Source organism: Sceloporus undulatus, chromosome 8, assembly GCF_019175285.1.
Source record: "Sceloporus undulatus isolate JIND9_A2432 ecotype Alabama chromosome 8, SceUnd_v1.1, whole genome shotgun sequence".
Lineage (NCBI taxonomy): Eukaryota > Metazoa > Chordata > Lepidosauria > Squamata > Phrynosomatidae > Sceloporus > Sceloporus undulatus.
Genome location: NC_056529.1, coordinates 30,046,232 through 30,067,989, shown reverse-complemented (window position 1 = coordinate 30,067,989; position 21,758 = coordinate 30,046,232). Strand labels below are relative to the sequence as shown.

Genomic DNA, 21,758 nt, shown 5'->3' with positions numbered 1-21,758 from the left:
TCATTTCTGATACATTTGTGGAAATATATTCCCTGGAGTTGAGAACTGATCGCTTGAGATTTTCACTGCAGATTTAGAATGCACCTCCCCAAATCCCTTAATTCAGAACATCTTCATGACCAGCTTTTTCCCTCTATTGCCTTACTGAATTTGGTCTTCATCAGAGACTTATCTGTGGGAAGTCACAAAGAGAACATTTTGGAGATGAGTGTTCCATTGTTGTCATTCCTAGCATCTTGTAATAGGAGATACGTTGGCCCAAAGCATAGAAATTCTTTCGCTGTTATGTACCTTCAAGTCATTTCTGACTTATAGTGGCCCTAATATGGCTTATCACTGTCTTCCTCTAAAGCAATGATTCCCAAACTTTGGTCCTTTAAGTGTTTTGGACTGCATCTCCCAGAAGCATCAGCCACCTTGGTCAACAGTCAAGAATTCTGGGACATGGAGTCCAAAGCATCTGGAGGACGACACTTTGGGAACCACTGCTCTAAAGTCAAGAGAGTGTGAGTTGCCCAGGGTCACTCAATGGGTTTCCATGGATGAGCAGGAGTTCAAATGCTGGTCCTAGCCCAACACTCAAGCTACTATACCACACTGGTTCTCTCTTTAGCTCCTATCCACTGAATAAGCTAGATTTTAAAGAGTTTATTCTATGTTCGCTGTCCAAAACCCAGTACTACAAACTTGTAAGCCATTTGGTTCTGAAGGAGAACACACTGTGATGGGTGACTGAAAGTTTAAACTGCCCACAAGAGATAGGGGATCCTTTGGACTTCTAGATGTATTGGATTACTAATACAGTAATAGCAATCCTGGTGGCTCAGTGGTTAAATGTCAGTACTACAGCCACAATGTTGTGAGTTGGATCGCACAGGTCGACTCAGCCTTCCATCCTTTCGGAGGTTGGTAAAATGAGTCTCCAGATTGTTGGGAGCAATTGGCATACACATTGTAAGAGCGCTTAGTTCACTTTGAAGCGGCATAGAAATGCACATGCTATTGCTGAAGGCTATTACTACTCCTTTACGTTGGCTGCGGTTGAGGTTCCTGAGAGTTGGAGTTTGTCCTTGTTTTTAAAAGAAGCATTGATCAAGAGCAAAGCAAGGCATACTGTTTTAGCTTGAACAGTTACTCTTTTGGAAAGGGACAAAACAATGGAAGGTCACCTTCCCAATCCGCTGCCAGAAACCTGAGAGCTTATTATTTGCCATGCTTGTTCTAAATGATACGCAGCCAGAGATGCCAACAAGCTGAGTTTCACTACAGAAATAAATACCAGGGATTTTAAAAACATCTCTATTAACCACTCCTTGTTTATATGTTCTAATAGACATAGAGGTATTTATTTATTCCCTCTCTTTGTTTTCTAGGGGAGGTGGAAGCGGCGGAAGTTCCCTTCTCACTGGTGACTCTCTCTGCCTGCAGCCTAATAGTCCTAGTACTACTACTTGTGAACTGTGTTTCCTGTTGTAAAGATCAAGAGATAAACTTCAAGGTGAGTATAAGAAAGAAAGGCATATTTCCCTGGGATACGGTATCTGGATAAATAGGGACATATTCAAACTGTCCACAGGGATCTGGTTAAAATAGTTTCAGGAGATTATGTGAGGCCTCTTTTGCACAACAGCCATTTCAGACAAATATTTGGAGGGGTCAGATACACAGCCACAGAATGAAAGTTTCATGATATGGATTGGTCTGAGGTTTAGGAATTTTAAGAATGAGTCAAACAGGATATTGTTGAGGGAAGTTTTGTCAGTGAACATGGCTGAGTGCAATTGAACTTGAGCGAATACTTTTATTGGTGGTTTATTGATGAGATATTAATCCGACCCTGTGGCATCTTTCCCTTCCAGCTACTTTAAAGTAGCCAAACCACAGTTAAAGCGAACACTTAACACTTCCCGTGTGGGAGAGAATCGCAAGAATCTGTCAAAGCGCATACAGATCTGTAACTTTTTGCTCTTAATGAGAAAGGCAGGTAGAAAATTGAAAGATAGCAGTTCTCCAGAACGCTCTCAGAAAGGCCCAGCAAAAATATCAGCCAAAGCTTGAAAAAAAGGGTAACTTGTTCTATAAGTATGTTTCTGAAACACTGATAATGCTGTGGAGTACAGTACAAAAATTCTGAAACTGAATCTTCAAATCCTCATGGAATATTAATTTTCTTGCCATTTTCTGCATGCAAACGTTTCTGTACAGAGTGAAATTTGCACCTTTTTTCTTGCACCTTAATGGTTTAATTGCCAAGTTGTTTTTAGTGATCATTTTAGTTGAGTACGTTGCTTGCTTGTTTAATTCATATCCTTTCTCCCAGCACAGGATCTAAGGAAGTGTTCATTTGTTCTTAGTGATGTTGTTGTTTGCCTTGAATACTATTTTTAGTGGAAAGGTCGGGAACAAATGTAATAATTAATCAAACATTATTTTGAACTGTTGGTGTTCTGTTGACACTAAACACGATGTCGAATGGCGATCCAGTAAAATGAGGTGACTTGTTAAAGACCTTAGCTTGAATGCTTTTGCTTCTCTGCAGAATACAGCACAAATCGATGGGAGTGGGCTTTGCTGTGACTCATGACATTGATTCATCTCATTCATTTTCAATTAAGACCAAAGTTAAATTTAGCCCAATTGCCTTACGAGCAGCTTATACATGAATAAAAATGTGCATCATTACATTTTGCTCAACGTCTTTACAGAAGGAACACTATGTGTTCTGCACAGCTGCAAAACCAATATAAGGACCAAAGAGTGTCTGATACCTGTGACCTATCTCACGGGTTTGCCGTTATTTGAAGTCTATCAGGCAGCAAGTAACAACAACAACATTTTGATCCATCTAAGATTTACAGAACAATTCGAACACATAGGTATAAACAGCACCTGAATAGGGCAAGAGTCAAAGATAGAGCCGTGCTAGTCTATAGACTCAATATGTAGAGAGATGTTGTAGCACCTTTGAGACTAACTGAAAGAAAGCAGTTGGCAGCATGAGCCTTCATAGTTCATTTTCTTCTGTCGATCTTGGTGCTTTTGTAGGAATTTGAAGACAATTTTGATGACGAAATAGACTTCACACCACCTACAGAAGACACCCCATCTGTTCAGTCTCCGGCAGAAGTGTTTACCCTTACAGTCCCAAACGTTTCTTTACCAGCTCCATCACAGTTCCAGCTTCCTACAGGTAAGATGTCTGAAGCTCTTCTCCGATCTTGTGACTGAAGTTCCTTCTGATATTTTTTACTAGAAATCTTTCATATTTTCTTCAAATAGTTTGTGAATTTACTCATGAAGTTGAGTGTTGGGCTTTCTAAGTCTGTTCAGTGACTCCCTGGCCAAGGCAACGCGTTACACGTCTCATAGTAGTTCATTCTCTTAACCATTATGCTTGATTAGACGACATTGTTGAGCCATTTCCATGACTTCTGGTACACTGTTACTTCTTTCTAGAGATGAGCATCTGCCTTGGCTGAAGGCAGCAGTAATCTTGAAGAACTGTTGTAATAAATGAAGAAAACAATACATTTGTTTTTGCCTTAGCTAACTACCAAACCCTGTGTCCTTATCTATCCTTCCTTGAAATGGGTTTTGGCCTGTGGTGCAGCCTCTTACACCTTGGCTTATAAATATTAGCAAATGGTTAATTTCACAATAATTTCATAATAAACTACTCTATGCTTCACTACACATTTTGCTAGCTATGTGTAATTGCACTGTGTTCAGATCATTCTTGAGTTAAAATGTTCTTAACTGAAGTTTAATTGTAACAGTGATTTCAATAAGAACCCTAAAGGAACAAATGGAAATCATTTAAGTGAAATATAAACTTATAAGTGGATCCTTGTTGCAGCGCTAGATAGTTCAAGTTTCTATAAACAGGATAGGTGTATGCAGAGTCTGTGTTTGTATTTTATACACAAACATGGGTATATATACAACAGTGATGTTTGGTGTGTAATATTTTGATCTACCCAGATCTGGGAGTCTGAAATTCTGTGGACTGGTAAGGAAGAGATTGCAAGGAGGGAGGAACTCTTCAGTTTCTTTTCCAAGTCTGCTGTTAATAATGTACTATGTATTATACGTCAGTGTTATTCAAAGTGGTGCTGTGTGGACCGGTTTGCAAGCTATTGCCTGCTAGTTCATGGCAGGTTTCCAGGAAAGAAAGAAACAGTTGTAGTCAGCACAAAGAAGGTGCCGGTCCCTGGCAAATTGAGAGGGAAAGACCTCAGCCAGTCCTCCACATCTAATAGCTTTACAAGCCCTGTTGTATGTCAGACTTGCAATTCTTTAGGTCTTTATATAATGGACTAGCAAATGTCTGCTGGAACAACCCTTTTCAACAAATAGATCTACAAGAATTCATCTTAGATAATGAGAAAATTGAAATAGTCAAGGAATTCTCATAACTTGGATCAACCATTACTCAAAATGGTGACTGTATTCAAAAAAAGAATAGGAATAGGAATAGGAATGGAAAAGGGTTGCTGTGAATGAACTGGAAAGGATCCTAAAGTGTAAAGATATAACTCTGAACACCAAAGTGAGGATCATTCAAGCCATTGTAACTGTGAAGACTTGATTAAATAGCGAATTCATTCAAATATGAAGCCTTTTTAAATGTATATCTATATATTCTTTCTTTAACAGAAGCACTGAAATCTCAAGCTGCTCGTCAGAATTTGAACTACATTCAAGAAATTGGAAATGGCTGGTTTGGAAAGGCAAGTCTGTTTTGAATATTGCAGTTCTCCATCTCTGTTAAAATATTTTCTGCTGCAGTGAGCAAAAATAGCTCTTGAATACATTTTGAAGTGTGAGCTTGCCATGTTATCAGTAAGAGGCTTCAGGGAAAACTTACGCTGTTTGAATTTTAAAATGGAGGCTTCACTGGAAACTTGGTGCAGTGCTGTTTCTCAGATTTGGATACTGAAAGAAGATTTATTCTCAGCATGTTCCTGTTGCTTTCCTTTGACACTTGAAAATATTTTAGTGCATCAAAATCGGACATACTCACTTAGAGCAATATGATACCCACAGTTCCTGTGTATGCTAAATTAGAGTGTAAACTTATACGTATATATATATATATATGTGGCCTTGTGGTTTCTATTAAGTCTTAACTTTAATTTAGGGCAGTGCCATTTTAGAAATGTGAACTTGGCCATCTTTTTCCCCACATTCACTCATTCTCTTCAGATTTTCTAGAGTTTTCTAGAGCATTGTAGCCATGGTTATTTTATTTGTATCTACAGTAGTAACATTTTTTTGTTTCAGAAATTAACTGAGGTTTTGTGATCATTTTTTAGGTTCTGCTTGGGGAGGTTTACACTGGCACCAGTGTGGCAAGAGTCGTCGTGAATGAATTGAAAGCAAGTGCTGGCCCCAAAGATCAAGAACGATTTTTGAAGCACGGAGAGCCTTATCTGTAAGTAGTGTCTCAGTAATCCGAAGTTGCCTTGTAAATACTAATGCTCCACCTTTTGAAAACACATACTCAACTTATTAATAAACCCTTTTTCATGTATCTTGTGGTAATGAGGTATAAAGTAACAATTGAAAACAGTTCCCTTAGTAATTTAGATGGTGCAGACTTCTGAGAGATGGCCAAATAGTATAACAGTAGAAGCAGGACTCATCCTTATATCACTCAGAATGGGGCAGCTGCCCTAGATAGTAGATTTATTAATATTTAAAGTATTATTATTGTACGTCTGTTGACATGAATGGAAAGAGGCTGCTTGTGAAATTTTGCTTCTTCAGGTGTCAAAATAACTTGACTCACCTGAGCTATGCACTGTTACAAGGGAGCATAAGTGCCACTTGCACTCCTACCTCAGGCAGCAAAGTGACCTGGGCAGGTTCCATGCGCTGCAGTTGCTCAGGTCTGCTCCTACCAATAGGCAGAATTAGGTGGCTGCGTCAGGCTGCAAATCTGTGTGTTGCTATAGGGATTTGTGTGGTACAGAGATTTCTTGAGCTGACATTTGATACTGTGCACCTTTATTTAGATGTGGACCGTGCTATATTTTGCTCTGCATCAGGCAGCAAAATGCATTGGGCTGCTCCTGAGTAAGATCCCCCACTAGTAAGATGTTTGGATTGTTGTGGGGTAGGGAGAGGTTGCAAGGATGTGTGAATGTTTGCTAACAGTGCTACAATTTCCACATAGGCTTTTTAAAATTCAGTTTTATTTGATCTTCAGGCATTTGTTCATGGATGCGCATGGTAATAACCACTTTTATCCAGCCAGGCAAGAATTTGAATTTTTGTGGCCTGAGCGGAGAGATAAACTGTGTTCATCTGAGGCCAAGTGCAACATTCTATGTGTGCCATTTCTCACATGGATTTTTAGCCTCCTTTATGCATAGTTTTACCACATAGTTCACTGGGTTATATTTGCCCAATTAATGACTTTCCTGTCAGGTTCAATGGTTGCAATCCCATGTTGATTGGTATCAATGGAAGATGAACCAGGCTATTGGATGCACACAACTGAGATTTTGTTTATTAACTAGCTCAAACCATGGATGAAACACTGTGTTCTAGTCTTAACAGCATCTCCTTATTCTGTTTTCAATGTCCTTGCAGAATTCTTCAGCATCCTAATGTCCTCCAATGCACAGGGCAGTGCGTGGAAGCCATCCCCTACCTTTTGATTTTTGAATTTTGCGATTTGGTGAGTAAATGCTGTTTCCCTTTGGTAGCATATTGATGTTGGCCTGATCTTTGATTCTTTCCTGAGAGGATTTTTGAGTTTCAGGTCAAATTACTTGGAGGGATGAGCGGATGGAGAGAGAGAAGGAAACCGTGTGAACATAGACTTGGGTCATGAGAATGCAAGGGCTTAAGATAAAAGCTGTGACATGGGGACAATCACAGAAGCAATTCAGATATTGTGGCTGAAATTCAAGTACTTTATTTGGGAGGAAAGGGAAAGTTACTGTTTTAACATTCATTTCTTGATCATCTCTGGCCTGGGCATTTAGAACAACCTCCTCCGCAAAATAACATTCCTGGACTAGATCTGGATTAATAATACTGATCTTTAATTTTCCTGTGTCTCTAGAGGTGCTGAGTGCTAATTAATTTTTCATTTAATTTCCAGGTCTATAGGTTTGGAAATGACCTTTTCCTGACTAAACTTTTATATAGTCTGTTGTTTTGGGATAATTTATATGTAATACATGCTGTCATGCTCCTGACATATTAAACCTGTTTCAAAGAGGCTTTTGCATAAGACAAGGTAGTTATAGTTGATAGACTATAACTTTTATTAATACTGCAACTGCTTGGAGACTTAGCGCGTCATGTCATAAATTGTCATTATCCTGTCAAGAATAATCCATACAAGGATTTAACATGTGAGGGTAAAATACAGGGCACTAAGCTTTTCAGCTGCAAACTCACTGGCATGCATCAACGTCGCGGCTGTTAAGTGATGGGCAGAGAAATTAAACCCGTGTTTCTATAGTCTGCTTCTGTCAAGCAAAAGCAGGTCTTAGAAGTGAAATAAGGCACAGAACAGCAGCTGCAAAAACATTTTGTGACTTTTGCAAGTATGTGCGATGTGTGTAGCTTTTGTAAGTGAGAAGAGGAGTGGGATGAGAAGCTGGCGTTAATTGCACACTATGCTATGTGGCCCTGTTAAAATAAGCTGCTACAGCCGCACCTACACTGTGTAGTATTAATACATGCATCTGGCAGCAAATGCTTTCTCTAATCAGTACAGGTAAGCATTCATTTTTGTTGTCTCACATATTTTTCACTATATGAAAAACATTTCCATGTAGCGATCTGTGGTAGAAGTTGCAGGCAGTGGAAACTGTGTATGGTGGGACTGGTTTCCTGTACTTGTAATGGCTTTTTTTGAGTAATAAAATAATTCAGTAGACAGCGCATTGTTAGCAGTATTCCATACATATTCTTCCCTAGTTCCAATCTTCATAAATTTTCCTCATTAATCTCTTTTGCTTACAGATTAGAACAAGGATTTTTGCTTCAAGATGGTGTCCCAGATCAGCTACTATGGGGGACCTGATAGATTAGCATGTTTTTGAGGGAGTGGATATATGCAGTAATACGGAAGGGTATGGTCCCTGGTATGTTCCAAGTGGAAGTATACCCTCAGTGCCATATTTCCTGTTAATAGTAGTCAGTATTCACTTTTAGGAGCTCTTCCTTAAGGCAACACTTTCAAGCACACAAGAATCTTGTTTAAAAGCAGTATTTCACAGAGAGTAACAGAAGTGAGTGGGAAAATATCTAAGTGAAATCTCCCCCCTCCCCAAAGCATGAATATTGAGTACCTTGAAAGAGGTTCAGCTGTTATTTCCCCTTGCAACATGGGGGCAACAAATGGCATTGTCCTACAACCCCTGTCATTGCTGGCCTTTGGTCTGTGATGGCTGGTCCTTATGAAAGCCAGAGGAACATCTGGAGCTTCACATCTCTGATTTGGAGCCATGCCCTTGGGGAAACCATAGCTGGACTATAACTCTCAACATCCCTGGCCAGAATAGCCAATGTTGAGGAGTGCTAGGAATTGCAATTCAACAATATCTGGAGGACCATGTTCAGTTCCCCCCCCCCCCCTCCACACACACTTGTGGCTTTGACATTTGGAGATTTCATTATTTGTGGTTTTGATTAATATAATTAATAATTAATTTGTTTTATTTATATACCGCTATTCCAAAGATCATAGCGGTGAACAGCAAGTAAGCTAATTAGCAAGTAAGCTAATTTGCCCCCAACAGTCTGGGTACTCATTTTAGCGACCTCCTCAGAAGGATGCAAGCCTGAGTCAAGCTTGGGCCCTTTTGCTGGTCTTGAACTCGCAACCTTGTGGTTTTGAGTGAATGGCTGCAGTACAGGCATTTAACCATTGCGCCACCAGGGCTCCTGGTGTTCTCTCTAGGAATCTCTGTTCTGCTGGAGAAAACTGTTCTCTAGGCATTTGTAGGTCCTCCAGCATGATTCTATGATCAACCTCTGACAGATGTTGACCATAGAGTTGCACTGGAGGACCTGGAGATCCCTAGAGAGGTGTTCTCTTAGATAAAAAGAATAGTCCTTTTTTATTTGTGGGTTTTCCACATTCACAGGGATCTTTCATTCCTGTGAATGTGGAGGGACCAGCATAATTCCTATCCCTTCTATAGTCCGCAATCTCAAAAACTGTCCTGCTGCTGAAAGATAAATTTCTTGCTTTCAGTTAGTGTTTTGCTGCCATCTAGAGCTGTTGAGGCAGCTTGGCTCAGAGGTTCGTCCATTTGCTCCTGTAATGTTTGCATAAGTGTAGGAGAGTAAAACTACAGGTGGAACTTTCATGCCATCTCTGAGAATAGGGTCCAAAATATACAATCCAGTGTGAGACTGCTTTAACAGTCCTGGCTCAATCTAGGGATTCTGGAAACTGTAGTTTTGTGAGACATTTAGTCTTCTCTATCAGAGAACTCTGGTGCCACAATAAACTATAGTTCCCAGAATTCCCTAGCACCAGGGCAGTTAAAACGGACCCAAACTGATTATTTCTGCAGTGTGTTTTGGACCCTGGCTTTTCAGCACAGGACAGCCAGTTGTTACATGTGGAGGAATCAAATGAGTGAAGATTCACTTAAGAAGCATTTGTTTCTTAGATGTTGAAATTGAAATTGACCATTGGACTTTGGTTTTCTTTGCTAGATGGGTTCTTATTGTATGGGGCTGTCAGCTTCATGCTTCCTATAAGGGTTGCTCAGTGCTTTTGCTGCAAATAATAAGACCAAGTGTTTTTGTTATAAAGTTTTTGGCTTTAATGAATCTATCCATCACACACACACACACACACACACACACACACACACGGTTTTATTGTTTTAATGTCTCTTTCTTTGATACGTTTAAAATGTTTTTAACTTACCTGTAATGATTCTAAATCTTTTAAATCAATGCTACTGTGTAATTCCCTGAGATCTTTTTTTTCTGTATAGGATGGGATGTAAATATTTTAATATATAAATGCATTGTATCTGTTTGTGAGGATGTCCCTTCCGTGTTTTCATTATCCTGTAACCTTAATCCAGGTCATTTAGTAGCTACCTGTACGGAGTAATCACCAAATGGCCTTAAAAGGACCACAGCATGTACCTCAGGTGCCTTCTCATAGAACCGTTACAGAAACTGGAAATCTGATGACAGAGTTCTCTAAGCATGGGCTTATTTATAACTCCTGCTAATAACCTTGTTGACTGATGAGAACTAAACTATGTGTGCTGCTTCATTACATGTCTGTTAACTGCAATCAGCATTGATGAGTGTTCTTAAACTCCTTTTACAGGGTGACCTAAAAACGTATCTTTGCAATGAACAAGAGAACATTAAAGGAGATGCGCAAATAATGTTGCTGCAGAGGATGGCATGCGAGATTGCTGCCGGTCTCTCCGTAATGCATAAGCATAATTTTGTGCATGGGTAAGATTTTCAGATAACGTAATATCTCTTTTTCTTGATAAAGAACTAAAGGAAAACGTTAACTGTAAAATGCTATGATATAATAGTTTCTCCAAAGAAAGACTATAGTCCAATGACAGAACACAGACTTGGTGCACAGAAGGTCCCAGATTCAATCCCTAACATCTCACATGTACAGTTGGAAAATTTCATTTTTGAAACATTGCAGGGGTCCTTCTAGTCAGTGTCAACAATACTGGACTGGAGAGACCTATGGTCTGATGTAATGTATGGCAGATGAGGCACATTTGCGTACTGGAGTTTGGCCGTCACACTTTTTTTATGGGGGAGCTGTAAGGCCCCAGAGTGGAAGCAGCTTCCTGATCTAGACCAGGACATGCAACCATCTTCTATATTTCTGTTTACCTCCTCCCCTGTCGCTAGTGCCTACAATTGACTGACTTAAGATCACCAAGAGGTTTTCAAGATCTGAATTTACTGTATGTACTCAACTATAATTTGACCCCATATATTTCAAGGGCAGGTTTGAAGCCAAAATTATGCATTTTGCCATGACCCATGGATAAGTCAAGGGTAAAACTTGGAGGCTCACTCAGTGTGTATATGTGTTCGCATAGCAAGAGGGACTCTTAATTGGGGCTTTTTGATTCAGCATTTCAACATTGGTTTCACCTTGACTGCCCAGACAGCAGTGGTCAGCTCCGGGGAAATCTGAAAGAGCTGCTATCGCATTACCATACTGACTCATAAATAAGTTGACCTGGGATTTTGGAGTCAATTTTTGGGCATAATTTTTTAGAATTATTGATAAGTATATATGGTAGACTTTCCAATCCAAGTTAGAAAGACATATTCCAGATAATATACCGGCTTTTTAGGGTTCAAATAAATAGTCACATACCTGTTCCATACTGATTTTGGATGGTTGCTGCTGCTGGTGCTGTGAATCAGCTGTGTTTAAGTCTGCAATCCAGTATGTTCTAAGATGAAGTCAGCTTCATTGTTACAGGTCTTTCTTTTCTTTTTATCATCTGACGTTGTACTGACATTTCTTTTGTTCTCATTGCAATTTTTTTGTTTCATTTCTTCCAGAGATTTGGCCTTAAGGAATTGCTTCCTTACATCTGATCTAAATGTAAAAGTTGGAGATTATGGAATAGGATTCAGTAGGTATAAGGTAAGCAAAGGTGATTAAATTTAGAGCCTAAATTTGGTGGTATTGATTTACTATTGAATGAAACTGCTTGCTTTATGTAGACTTGCTTAATTTGGGGTTCAGTAGGTACAGTGTGTATATATTTTTGTATCTTTCATTTCTGTATCATTAATTCATTTATTATAGTCTAGGTTTGCTGGTATTCTGTTCATGTCTTTCATTTTAGGGCAGAAGTCAGCACATATCAGTGTGAGCCAAGTGCCAAAGGAACCACTGTACAATACAGTATTTTATTTCAGGGAAATTATCTTGTACTTAGAAATTTAATTAAATAAGAACTGTTAGGTACTATTTGAGAGCCAATGTGTTATAGTGATTTGAGGGTTAGACTACAACCCTGGAGACCAGGGTTCAAATCCCCCACTCAGCCATGGGAACCCATAGGGTGGCCTTAGGCAAAAAAATCACACTCTCTTAGCCCCACAGGAGGGCAAAGGCAAAAAACCCTCTGAACAAATCTTGCAAAAGAAAACTCAGTGATAGAGTTGCCTTAGGGTTGTTGTAAGTCCGGAACAACTTCAAGACATGCAACAACATGGTGCTATGTTAAAGTGGCATCCAGAGGCTGTGAACTTGATTGTAGGGACAGTGAGAGAAGGAGAGTTTAATCCATTCTCTCACCATTTTTCTGTGTCTTTAGGTTGCCATTTCCCTAGTCAGAGTCTGTGACTGCTTCTCATTAAAATGACAAACCTGAGAATGCATTGCACATGTCTGCGTGTGATATTTAGTTTGCCGTTCACTTACTGAGGAGCAAATGTACTGGAATAAATGTCCAGGTTATGAGGGTTGACTGACCATTCAGACCTTTGATTAAAATTCTTTGTATAGATATTAGAGTGAGAAACCATTAACCTTTCATTTCATATGCTGTGGATTTTCAGTATTGGTAAACAGATAAAATTATTTTCTTATTATGAGACTTGACTTATTCTTACATATTAGGAAAAAATACAGTTTTCTTCCAAAAACTGGCAAAACCGACTTTGTTTAGAATGTCACTGTGCATTTCCATCTATTTTTTCCCTTCTTTTTGTGAACTTGGAGAGAACCAGTAAGGATTTCGTCCATCCACGCTTGACTCTCCCAATTCTTTGCTTCTCATTTTCATCTAGTTTTTCTTTTGCCAAATGTATTTCTTGGGCCACAAATGTATGTGGGGAGATTGGGTGGGTTTCCATGCAAGCAGCACTACTACATTCCCTAGCTCAGCAAGGCAGAATTATGGTCTCTGTCGTTAATACTACTCGGTTATGTTGTTTTGTTTTCCAGCATATAATTTGGTTTCTCTTTAATTGTATGTTTTCTCATTGATGTGACAGGAAGATTATATTGAAACAGATGAAAAGAAACTTGTGCCTCTTCGATGGACTGCACCAGAGCTGGTGACTAGCTTTCAGGATAGGCTATTAACAGCTGAGCCAACGAAGTACAGTGACATCTGGTATGAAAATTGTATTTGTTGAGGATTTTTTATTGCAATTGTTTGGTCTGGGCATGATGTTCCAGTCATATTGTTGGTAATAAACTGTTTGAAAATATGAACATTAAAGAATGAAGGCACTTTTTTGTAGTCAGAGCTTTCCCCCAAAGTACCATGAGTCATGGTGTGATTTAAAATCTTACTGATGATCTTCTTTTTGCAGGTCACTAGGTGTAACACTATGGGAACTTTTCAGCAATGCTGCAAAGCCTTACTCTGATTTATCTGATGATGAGGTCTTGATGCAGGTCATAAAAGAAAAACGGACCAAGCTCTTGGAACCATGTCTTGAACAGCCATATTCTGATAGATGGTAACACCTGAATCTTTGAAATTCTTATTGGAGTTGGGTGCAAACCTGAAAGAACAACCTGGCTTGCTGTCCTTGAGACAAGGGGAGCTACACTAGGGCTTCACCTGGCCCTCTTGCAAGAGTGATGCCAATGTCCCTTCCCATTTAGCTGAACATGCCAGCCCTGTAATCCCTTGCCACATCCTGGCCCAAGGTCCTAAAACCACTTGTCAGGCCAAAGGGCTGATCCAGGCTTATCCAAAGTGTATCCAGTGCTGTATCCAGGGGATATATAACAGCAAGGATGTATTCATGCAATAACTGTCCACATCTGGGAGCTACATCCTGAAACAACTTACTGTAATGGGCAGCATACTCTGGAGTCATCTTACTACGTCAAGGGGCCAGATCCTGATGTGTCATACTGTCAATCTATATTCAGTCCACAGACGTGGATTCTTTTCTCTAGCAACTACCCAACTGGTCACAACATGGGTCTTTTCCTTGAGGTTTGGCTTCTGCTCCATGACACAAAGGCAGCGGAGGTCAAAGTGGGTGAACCTTGTAACCTGCCTGTAGCTTTCAAAGCCCAACAAAAGGTTGTGGCAGTGATGTGGTGGTCTGGTTATTCATTCTAGGATATGGCTATGGTGTACACCTCTCCAGTATGGGGGTGGGCATGACAGCATTTGTTACGTTTGTGATTATGTGACAGTTGAGCTAAGGTGGGGGTGGTCTAGCTCATACACTTAATCATAGTACTCTCCCTTCTGTAATGCCAAAAATCACTCAGAAGAATGATAAGTCTGAAATAAAGTAATCAGCAAACGTAAGCCACTTTGAAAAGTACACTGAAGGTGAAAGAGTAGAAATTACAGAACGGAACTGTTTATTTGAAATAGTAGTGTTCTATTGTAGTATTGACATGTGTTATTCTTCTCATAGGTATGAAGTTCTGCAGTTCTGCTGGTTGTCACCAGACAAGAGAGCAACAGCAGAAGAGGTACATAAGCTTCTAACGTATCTCCGTATGCAAAGTCAAAGGGATACGGTGATTGATCCTGAACACTGGAATGATCTCAAGCCAAATACTTCAAACAGAGAGTCTTCAAGTAACTCTGCCTTCCCAATCCTGGATCATTTCCCAGGGAATAGGTTTGGCCATGAGTTGGAAGAGGTCCTCACGGTAACTGAAACGAGTCGAGGACTCAATTTTGAATACATCTGGGAGGCAGCCAAACATGATCACTTTGAAAGCCAGGCAGATCCTGATGAAAGGATGAGTTACACAAATATCTTCTTCCCCGTGGAGGTGTTCGAGAACACGCTCACAGAGCAAGGGCCAGGAGCTCAAGATGAAAGTGGGCAGGAGGTTGCACTACGTGTGTCTGGAGAACTTCCTGTGTTCAATTCCCATAAGCCTTCTGTTGGAAATGATTATTACATCCAATTGGAAGAGAAGAATGGATGCAACAGTATAAACTATGATAGCCAGGCTGCCGTATTGACAACAGAACTGGACAGCCACGAGGTTCTAAAGGACAAGAATACTAGTTTCATGGTTCTTAAGGACTTTACTGCTGAATCTACTACAGATGGGGATTTTGTGTATAATTCAGATCCCAAGGAAGGACTACACATTAATGGCTCTGAAAACTCTTTCCAGAATACATTTAGTGATGTCACCAGAACAGAACAATTGTCCGATGCTAGAAATAGATTTGAATTAGCTGATCTAAAGGATATTCATGTGGCACTTGAATCAGTTTCATATTCGGATTTGGAGGAATCTAAACCTGATCACCCCGAGAACGGAAGTCCTAGAGTCACTTTTGAGCATGAGAACCTTTCCTTGCTTGGGGACACTATACAGACTGATCTTCATTTGTTGACTTCAGAAGAGCTGTCTGATAACTATCTTTTTCTTCAAGAAAAGCATTTATTAAAGGGGGCCCTGAGTAACAAAGCTGCTGCAGCTGGTGATGATAATTTCAGAAGTGCGTTGGACAACACTAATATGCTAGAGTCACCAAATACAGATCCTTTGGGAGTTGAACTTACTTTGGGGGTTACTGGAAATACTTCTCTCCACAAAGATGAGCATTTTGTTCAAATAGGTACAGATAAAAACACAAGTGTTCCTGCTGACTCCCTTGTGCAAAGCCAGCTGCATTCTAGCTCACCAGTAATGGATGTGCAGCACACATCCCCCTTATCAAAAGTGGAAAAGACCCTTTCTAAAGTAGGAGTTGATAATAACTCTCTCTGCACTACGGATTACTCTCGCCTTGGAATGGATCACTCCCCTGAAACAGACTTTATTGAAACACTACCCACAAATGCCAAAACTCAAATTGATGGGACCAGTCCCTCTGGTAGCCCTATGCTCCATGCACAAGAAGGAGAAAGACAGGGAGACAACCAGGAACCTAAAAAGGACAGTAGTTGTTGGGGAGAGTTGATAGTAGCTGTTGAGGAGGATAAGCAGTTTGGACTGGAACAAGATGATGCTTATCCTCTGGATGAAAATGATGACACTTTTGCTCAGGTCCAAAGACATAACACAGAGGATCTCATCAAAGATGTTACTCTTTTGTCTGTTCTTCCTTCAGATCGTATAAGTCATGACAGTCTGTTGGAAGACAGTTTATCTTCTCCTGCCCAAAGCACTGGGCAATCTGTAGATACACCAGACTCATTAGATTCTTTAGATGTGAATGAGGTCTTGGTGTCTTTAGTGGGTCAGAAACTTTTGCCACCTGATAAACCTGCTGATAGCGGCTATGAAACGGAAAATCTGGAGTCTCCTGAATGGACTTCACATCTAATTGGTAGCAACTCTAGTGAAGAGACTGCTTTGTCTGGTGCTGCTGCTGGTGACCATCTATTGCATGATAATCCCATGATAATTGTTTCATCTGATGGAAATGCTGACTTGGATGCTGCACAAATCATGGATGGGTGTGAAGAAGTCTCCAAGATGACTTTTGGTGGCATTCAGAATTCATACAGAGATTCTGCGTATTTTTCTGATAATGATTCTGAACTAGATAAGAAGTCTGAGGTTGTAAATATATCAATAGAACCAAAAGTATTTCTCGAGGCTGGTGCTAGCAAGAACTGTTTTGAAGTGGTAAAGAATGAAAATACCGAAAATGGGCCAAATGGCAATAGGATAGTTGACGACCAGTTTTCTAATAACTCATGCCCACAGTTAGAATTGGATGAGAGGTTAGAGGGCCCTAAGACTGATGAAACAAAGCTGGGATATTGTCATAAAGGTAGTAACACCACTTCACTGCTTCCTGTGGTGGAAGTGGAACCTACTTCTGATGATGAAGTGGAAATATACGAGGAATCCTTTATAAACGTTTCTTGCGCAGGCACTAATACAGCAGACTTTCTCCATGAGAGAGACCTAAAACTCACGCCAACAGAAATCTATGAAAAATCCTTACTCTGCCATCTTGAAGGTCACAAATTGAAAGAACCAGATGTTGAAGGAAAATATCTTGGTAAACTTGATGTTTCTGAAATTCTCAGTCTGTCGTTGGATGGTGATGATGCTGATGAGGAAGATGAAAATAGTGATGATTCAGAGGACGATATGAGAACTTTCCATCTCCATGGGCTTAGCTCTGACAGCGATGAGGAAATTGTGCATCAGGTACCAGTGATTCTAACTGACAGGGATGATGGCAGGCATTTAAGGAGCTTGTTGAAACGCCCAAAGCAAATGGAACAGAACAGCCCAGCTGAAGACGTTCTGAGGAATGAGAGAAAAGCAGTCACATTCTTCGATGATGTCACCGTTTACCTTTTTGATCAGGTATCTTTTATATCTATTTATGTTTGCCTCTCAGTGTAGATTTGGGTTGGAGAAGAAGGAGAATGTTATTGAATAGGTACAGAACTGTCTGCCTCTAACTACACTGAAGCAAGGACAATGTAAGCACACAGTAATGTACATTTGTAATTATGAAGCATCCTGGGTTGGTAAGTAATACTTTTAAGATGTGTGCATTTTGGCTCTTTGCTTCTCTGAAAGTAGTTGACCCATTTTACAAAACTCTTAAGGTTGTGCATCTAGTTCTCATTTTCGTAATGAGAGAACCTCAAGGTGCCTTTTATTCCTTGTGGGAATGTAAACTAGTACAGTAAATTTGGGACTTCTTGTAAAAGAAATGAACCATGGTTGGATTGTAGAATGTTGCAGAGTTTGTTAGATAAAGTGCTTTGCATATTGGGTTATGCTTTTCGTAGATCCCCTTTGTTCCATCGATCACCCTAAAACAGTGTTTCCCAAACTTTGGTCCTCCGGGTATTTTGGACTTCAACTCCCAGAAGCCCCAAACAGCTTGCCCAACCATCAGGAATTCTGGAAGCTGAAGTCCAAAATATCTGGAGAACCAAAGTTTGGGAACCACTGCCCTAAAGGTTTCACAGATAATAGAAGTTGCATAAATAGACCTTATTCTCAGTGTTTATGTACACAAACAGTGTTTATGTGACTGCAGCTTTTCTTTCTAGGTTTGAAGACAGGATATCTGGACTCAGCCATGATAAGTCACTAATAGTGCCTCTACTGCAGATAATCTCTTGCTAGACAGGAATTATAGTGAGCTGCATAACAAGGATCGCATAGAAGTGCCCTGTGTGTTAGGTGTTATGCAGAGATGACAGCAGTGTGTTGGCCACAGGGCACAATGACACAAATATAAGCGTTTTAGAGCATTGGACAGCAATATATATTTCCAATTGGGAGACATCTGGGCTAATGTGAAAGGTCCTAGTGTTAATTTGATGGCACAGCCTTTTATGCTGTAGAACTTGGGTAATGCTTCATCTGGTGAAAAAAGCTCAGAGGCTAATCGTGTTTTTTTATTTCTTAGGAAACACCAACCAAAGAGCTTGGTAATCGTACCACAGAAGCAAACCACTCAGACTCTAGTAATTCTCCTGCTCCGGCTTCAGGTCTTGGCTACTTGAATAAGTTTACAAATTCAGAAAGCTCTACTGATGAAGAAGGTACTTAGTCTTTGGGCCATGTGTTTTAAGAACCATGAGAACTTGCAAACTCAAAAGTCACAATTCCAAAATAAAAGGGTTCTGTTCATTATTGCAATTCTGCTTGCTTGTTTGCTTGAGTGATACTGAGCCCTTTCAAGTTTCCTGGTGATGTCTATGATCTGAAAAAATTATAGCCACAACTGATGCCAGTGGATTGTGGCACAGGAAGTTAAATCCAGGTGTAATTCTGTTTAGTTTAATCACAGTATTTTCCTCACTGATGTTCCAGGGCTGATAAAGAAAGATTGTAGTTCAGTAGCTGAGCATGCGTGTTGCATGCAGAAAATGTCAGGTTCAATCTCTGACATGTCCAGGCAAGCCAGGGAAAATCCCCTGTCTAAAACCTAGGGAGATTGCTGCTAGTCAATGTAGACTGGGATCTGTCAAGTCCAAGAAGCACCCTCCTGGGACTTTTTAGGCCACATCACCTCCTGCCAAAACAGCCAAGTCCATTTCTGTCCAGAGGAGGGCGATCAAAATGGTGAAAGGTCTGGAAACCATGTCCTGTGAGGAGCTACTTAGGGAGCTGGGTATGTTTAGCCTGGAGAAGAGAAGGTTAAGAGATGATATGATAGCCCTGTTTAAATATTTGAAGGGATGTCATATTGAGGAGGGAGCTAGCTTGTTTTCTCCTGCTCAAGAGACTAGGATATGGAGCAATGGATGCAAACTACAGGAAAAGAGATTCCACCTCAATATGAGGAAGAACTTCTTGACACTATGAACTCTTTGACAGTGGAATATACTGCCTTGGAGTCTCCTTCTTAAACAGAGGCTAGATGGCCATCTGTCAGGGATCTTTAGATTGTGTGTTCCTGCATGGCAGGGGATTGCATTAGATGGCCCTTGAGGTCTTTTCGAACTCTTGTGATTCTATGGTTTTGAAAGCCCTCTTTTTTAACCCAAATTAGATTTGCAGGGGAAATGGTCCCTGTTCCATTACCCTTTCTGGAAACCACCTCTTTTCAGGAGTTCTCCCCCTCCACATGTGGCCCACAGGACTTGCTGAACCCTGGAATAAACAGGACTGAGCTATATTGATGCTGCAGTATCAGAAAGTCATTCTTATTTTGGATTAATAATTAATATGGTTTATTTATTATACCACTATTCCAAGGATCATAGCGGTGAACAACAATAATACAACAGTTAAACATCATAGATCACAAATTACAGCAATAATACAACAGTTAGAACATCATAGATCACAATTTACAACCCCCCTGTACAAACATCAATTCTATAAAACAATTAAGAATAATGAAAACACCCCATACCAAATAGCGGGGGGGGAAGTTCCACCCGGTGGCGTGGGGGTGTGTGGCAGCGTCCCTCAGGAGGCCGGGGAGCCGGCTTTTCAGGAGGGGCCTCTCTCACTGACCCCTCCCCCTGGTAAAAAGCCGCCACAGCGGCAAGACAGTCCTCCGCAGTTCTGGGGAGCTTCTTCCCCGGTGACATGGGGGGGGGGGCAACGGCAGAAGTAGTCCTCCATCAGCTCTCAGGCAGTCCCCGATGTTGCTGGGTCTGCCTGATGGCTCCCTCTGTGGCCCAGGTGACAGTTGAAGAGGGAGGGCCTCTTCCTTCAGGCAGTCCCCGATGTTGCTAGGTCTGCCTGATGGCTCCCTCTGAGGCCGAGATGACAGTTGAAGAGGGAGGGGCCTCTTCCTTCAGGCAGTCCCCGATGTTGCTAGTGGATTGTGGTTTTCCCCTCTTAATTCTGCTTACTAAATACCTTTGTGTGTTTTGTTGCAGGTGGAGGCTTTGAGTGGGACGATGACTTCTCTTCTGCAGAGTCCTCTTTTATATCGAAAGCTGCAAATAGCCTCATTAGCTCCAAACCTCCTCTTCAGACCTCAAAGTACTTCTCTCCACCTCCGCCACCTCGAAGCCCTGAACAAAACTGGTCACACCCATTACCTTACTCCAGATTCTCGATCTCACCAGCAAACATTACAAACTTTTCACTCACCCACTTTACGGATTCTGACATTGAGCAAGGAGGCAAGTATTTTCCTTTGAAGCATCACTGTGGTTTTCAGGGACTGCTTTGCTAATGAGGTTATTGAAAGTCCTTAGTCCTGCCCAAGAAAAGAAAATTAAACCAAAATGAATTTAGTGTAGCCCATAAGTGTAGTGATGCAGCTGTTGCTGGAAAGACGAAAGCATGTGTCCTAAATTACTATTCCTTGCATATGGCTCTCCTTGGTGCTTCTGAATGCACTCATCCCTTCTGTGTCATAGACAATAGTACTTTTTTCCTCATGTGCCACACTTCTGCCTGCCTATAGAAATCACCTTATTATGGGTTAAGGTGAAGTGATGGCTTTTAAGTTCCATTAAAAGGTAGTAGAACAAGACGTGGATAGACCTGGTCTGCGGTATGCAATCCTGCCAAATCATGGCATGGCTCTGATCCCCACAAAAAAGTCCCATCTCCTCCAGAAGTTAAATTGGGGTGGGGACTGTGTGATCCTGATGTTGTTGGATAGCAACTCACACAATCTCTTGCCATCATAGCCTTGAGAATTGTAACTAGGCAACATCTGGAGGGGCTACATGTTCTCTGCTCCAACTTACTGCATGCCAAATCAACAAATCCATCATTGGTTCACTTTATCTGTTGTCCTCCCCATCATATTGGTTTTTCTTCAGCCCAAGAATGCCCTGGTACACATGGGCCCTTGGTGTTTGGCATATAGTCTTGCATTGGGTTCAGTAGAAAAGTGTTGTTTGCAATTGTATTAAAAAGTGCTGATTAGATAAGCTTCTTGGCCTGTTTTATCAATAAGGTCAGCATTTAAAATACTGTAGCTTTCTTTTATGTCCTCACCAGTGACATTGAAGTGTGCGATTTAGACAGTTGCGCCTGAGAGCCTTCCAGGTGTGCCGGCAGAGTGGATTTCATAACATAATATGTTATGGATAGCAATTGTTTTAAACGCCAGAATCTCATTTTTGAGGCACAGGGTACATTTGAGGAGCAGAAACTATTTTATAGCATAATCACACTCAAATAAGTTTCACCCAAAATATTGGCCTGTTACAGACAGCCAAAATAAAGCTGCTTCGAGTCACAGTGGAGGTATGGTGTTTCAATGATGCATGCGTCCTGAGAGTCCAGAAGTCGCACCAAAGTCATGCTCCAGCCCTAACTTTGTCTCCCCTTGATGCCATCATTTTCATTTCAACACAGTTTATATAGAAAACATTCCTCGGGAAGTAAACCTGATGGAAAA

General features: G+C 40.7%; 1 protein-coding gene across 2 annotated transcripts in view; it reads left to right on the top strand.

Moving 5' to 3' along the window:
- LMTK2 (lemur tyrosine kinase 2) overlaps positions 1 to 21,758 on the top strand; it is a 40,487-nt gene that overhangs the window by 13,365 nt on the left and 5,364 nt on the right. For both annotated transcript variants that reach the window (XM_042437551.1, XM_042437550.1), the window contains exons 2-13: positions 1,374 to 1,498; positions 3,046 to 3,190; positions 4,657 to 4,730; positions 5,316 to 5,434; positions 6,598 to 6,685; positions 10,328 to 10,461; positions 11,554 to 11,638; positions 13,000 to 13,121; positions 13,324 to 13,473; positions 14,398 to 17,281; positions 18,345 to 18,480; positions 20,275 to 20,523. In XM_042437551.1, the coding sequence (XP_042293485.1) occupies positions 1,374 to 1,498; positions 3,046 to 3,190; positions 4,657 to 4,730; positions 5,316 to 5,434; positions 6,598 to 6,685; positions 10,328 to 10,461; positions 11,554 to 11,638; positions 13,000 to 13,121; positions 13,324 to 13,473; positions 14,398 to 17,281; positions 18,345 to 18,480; positions 20,275 to 20,523 (4,311 nt within the window). The remainder of the gene's footprint in view (positions 1 to 1,373; positions 1,499 to 3,045; positions 3,191 to 4,656; positions 4,731 to 5,315; positions 5,435 to 6,597; positions 6,686 to 10,327; positions 10,462 to 11,553; positions 11,639 to 12,999; positions 13,122 to 13,323; positions 13,474 to 14,397; positions 17,282 to 18,344; positions 18,481 to 20,274; positions 20,524 to 21,758) is intronic.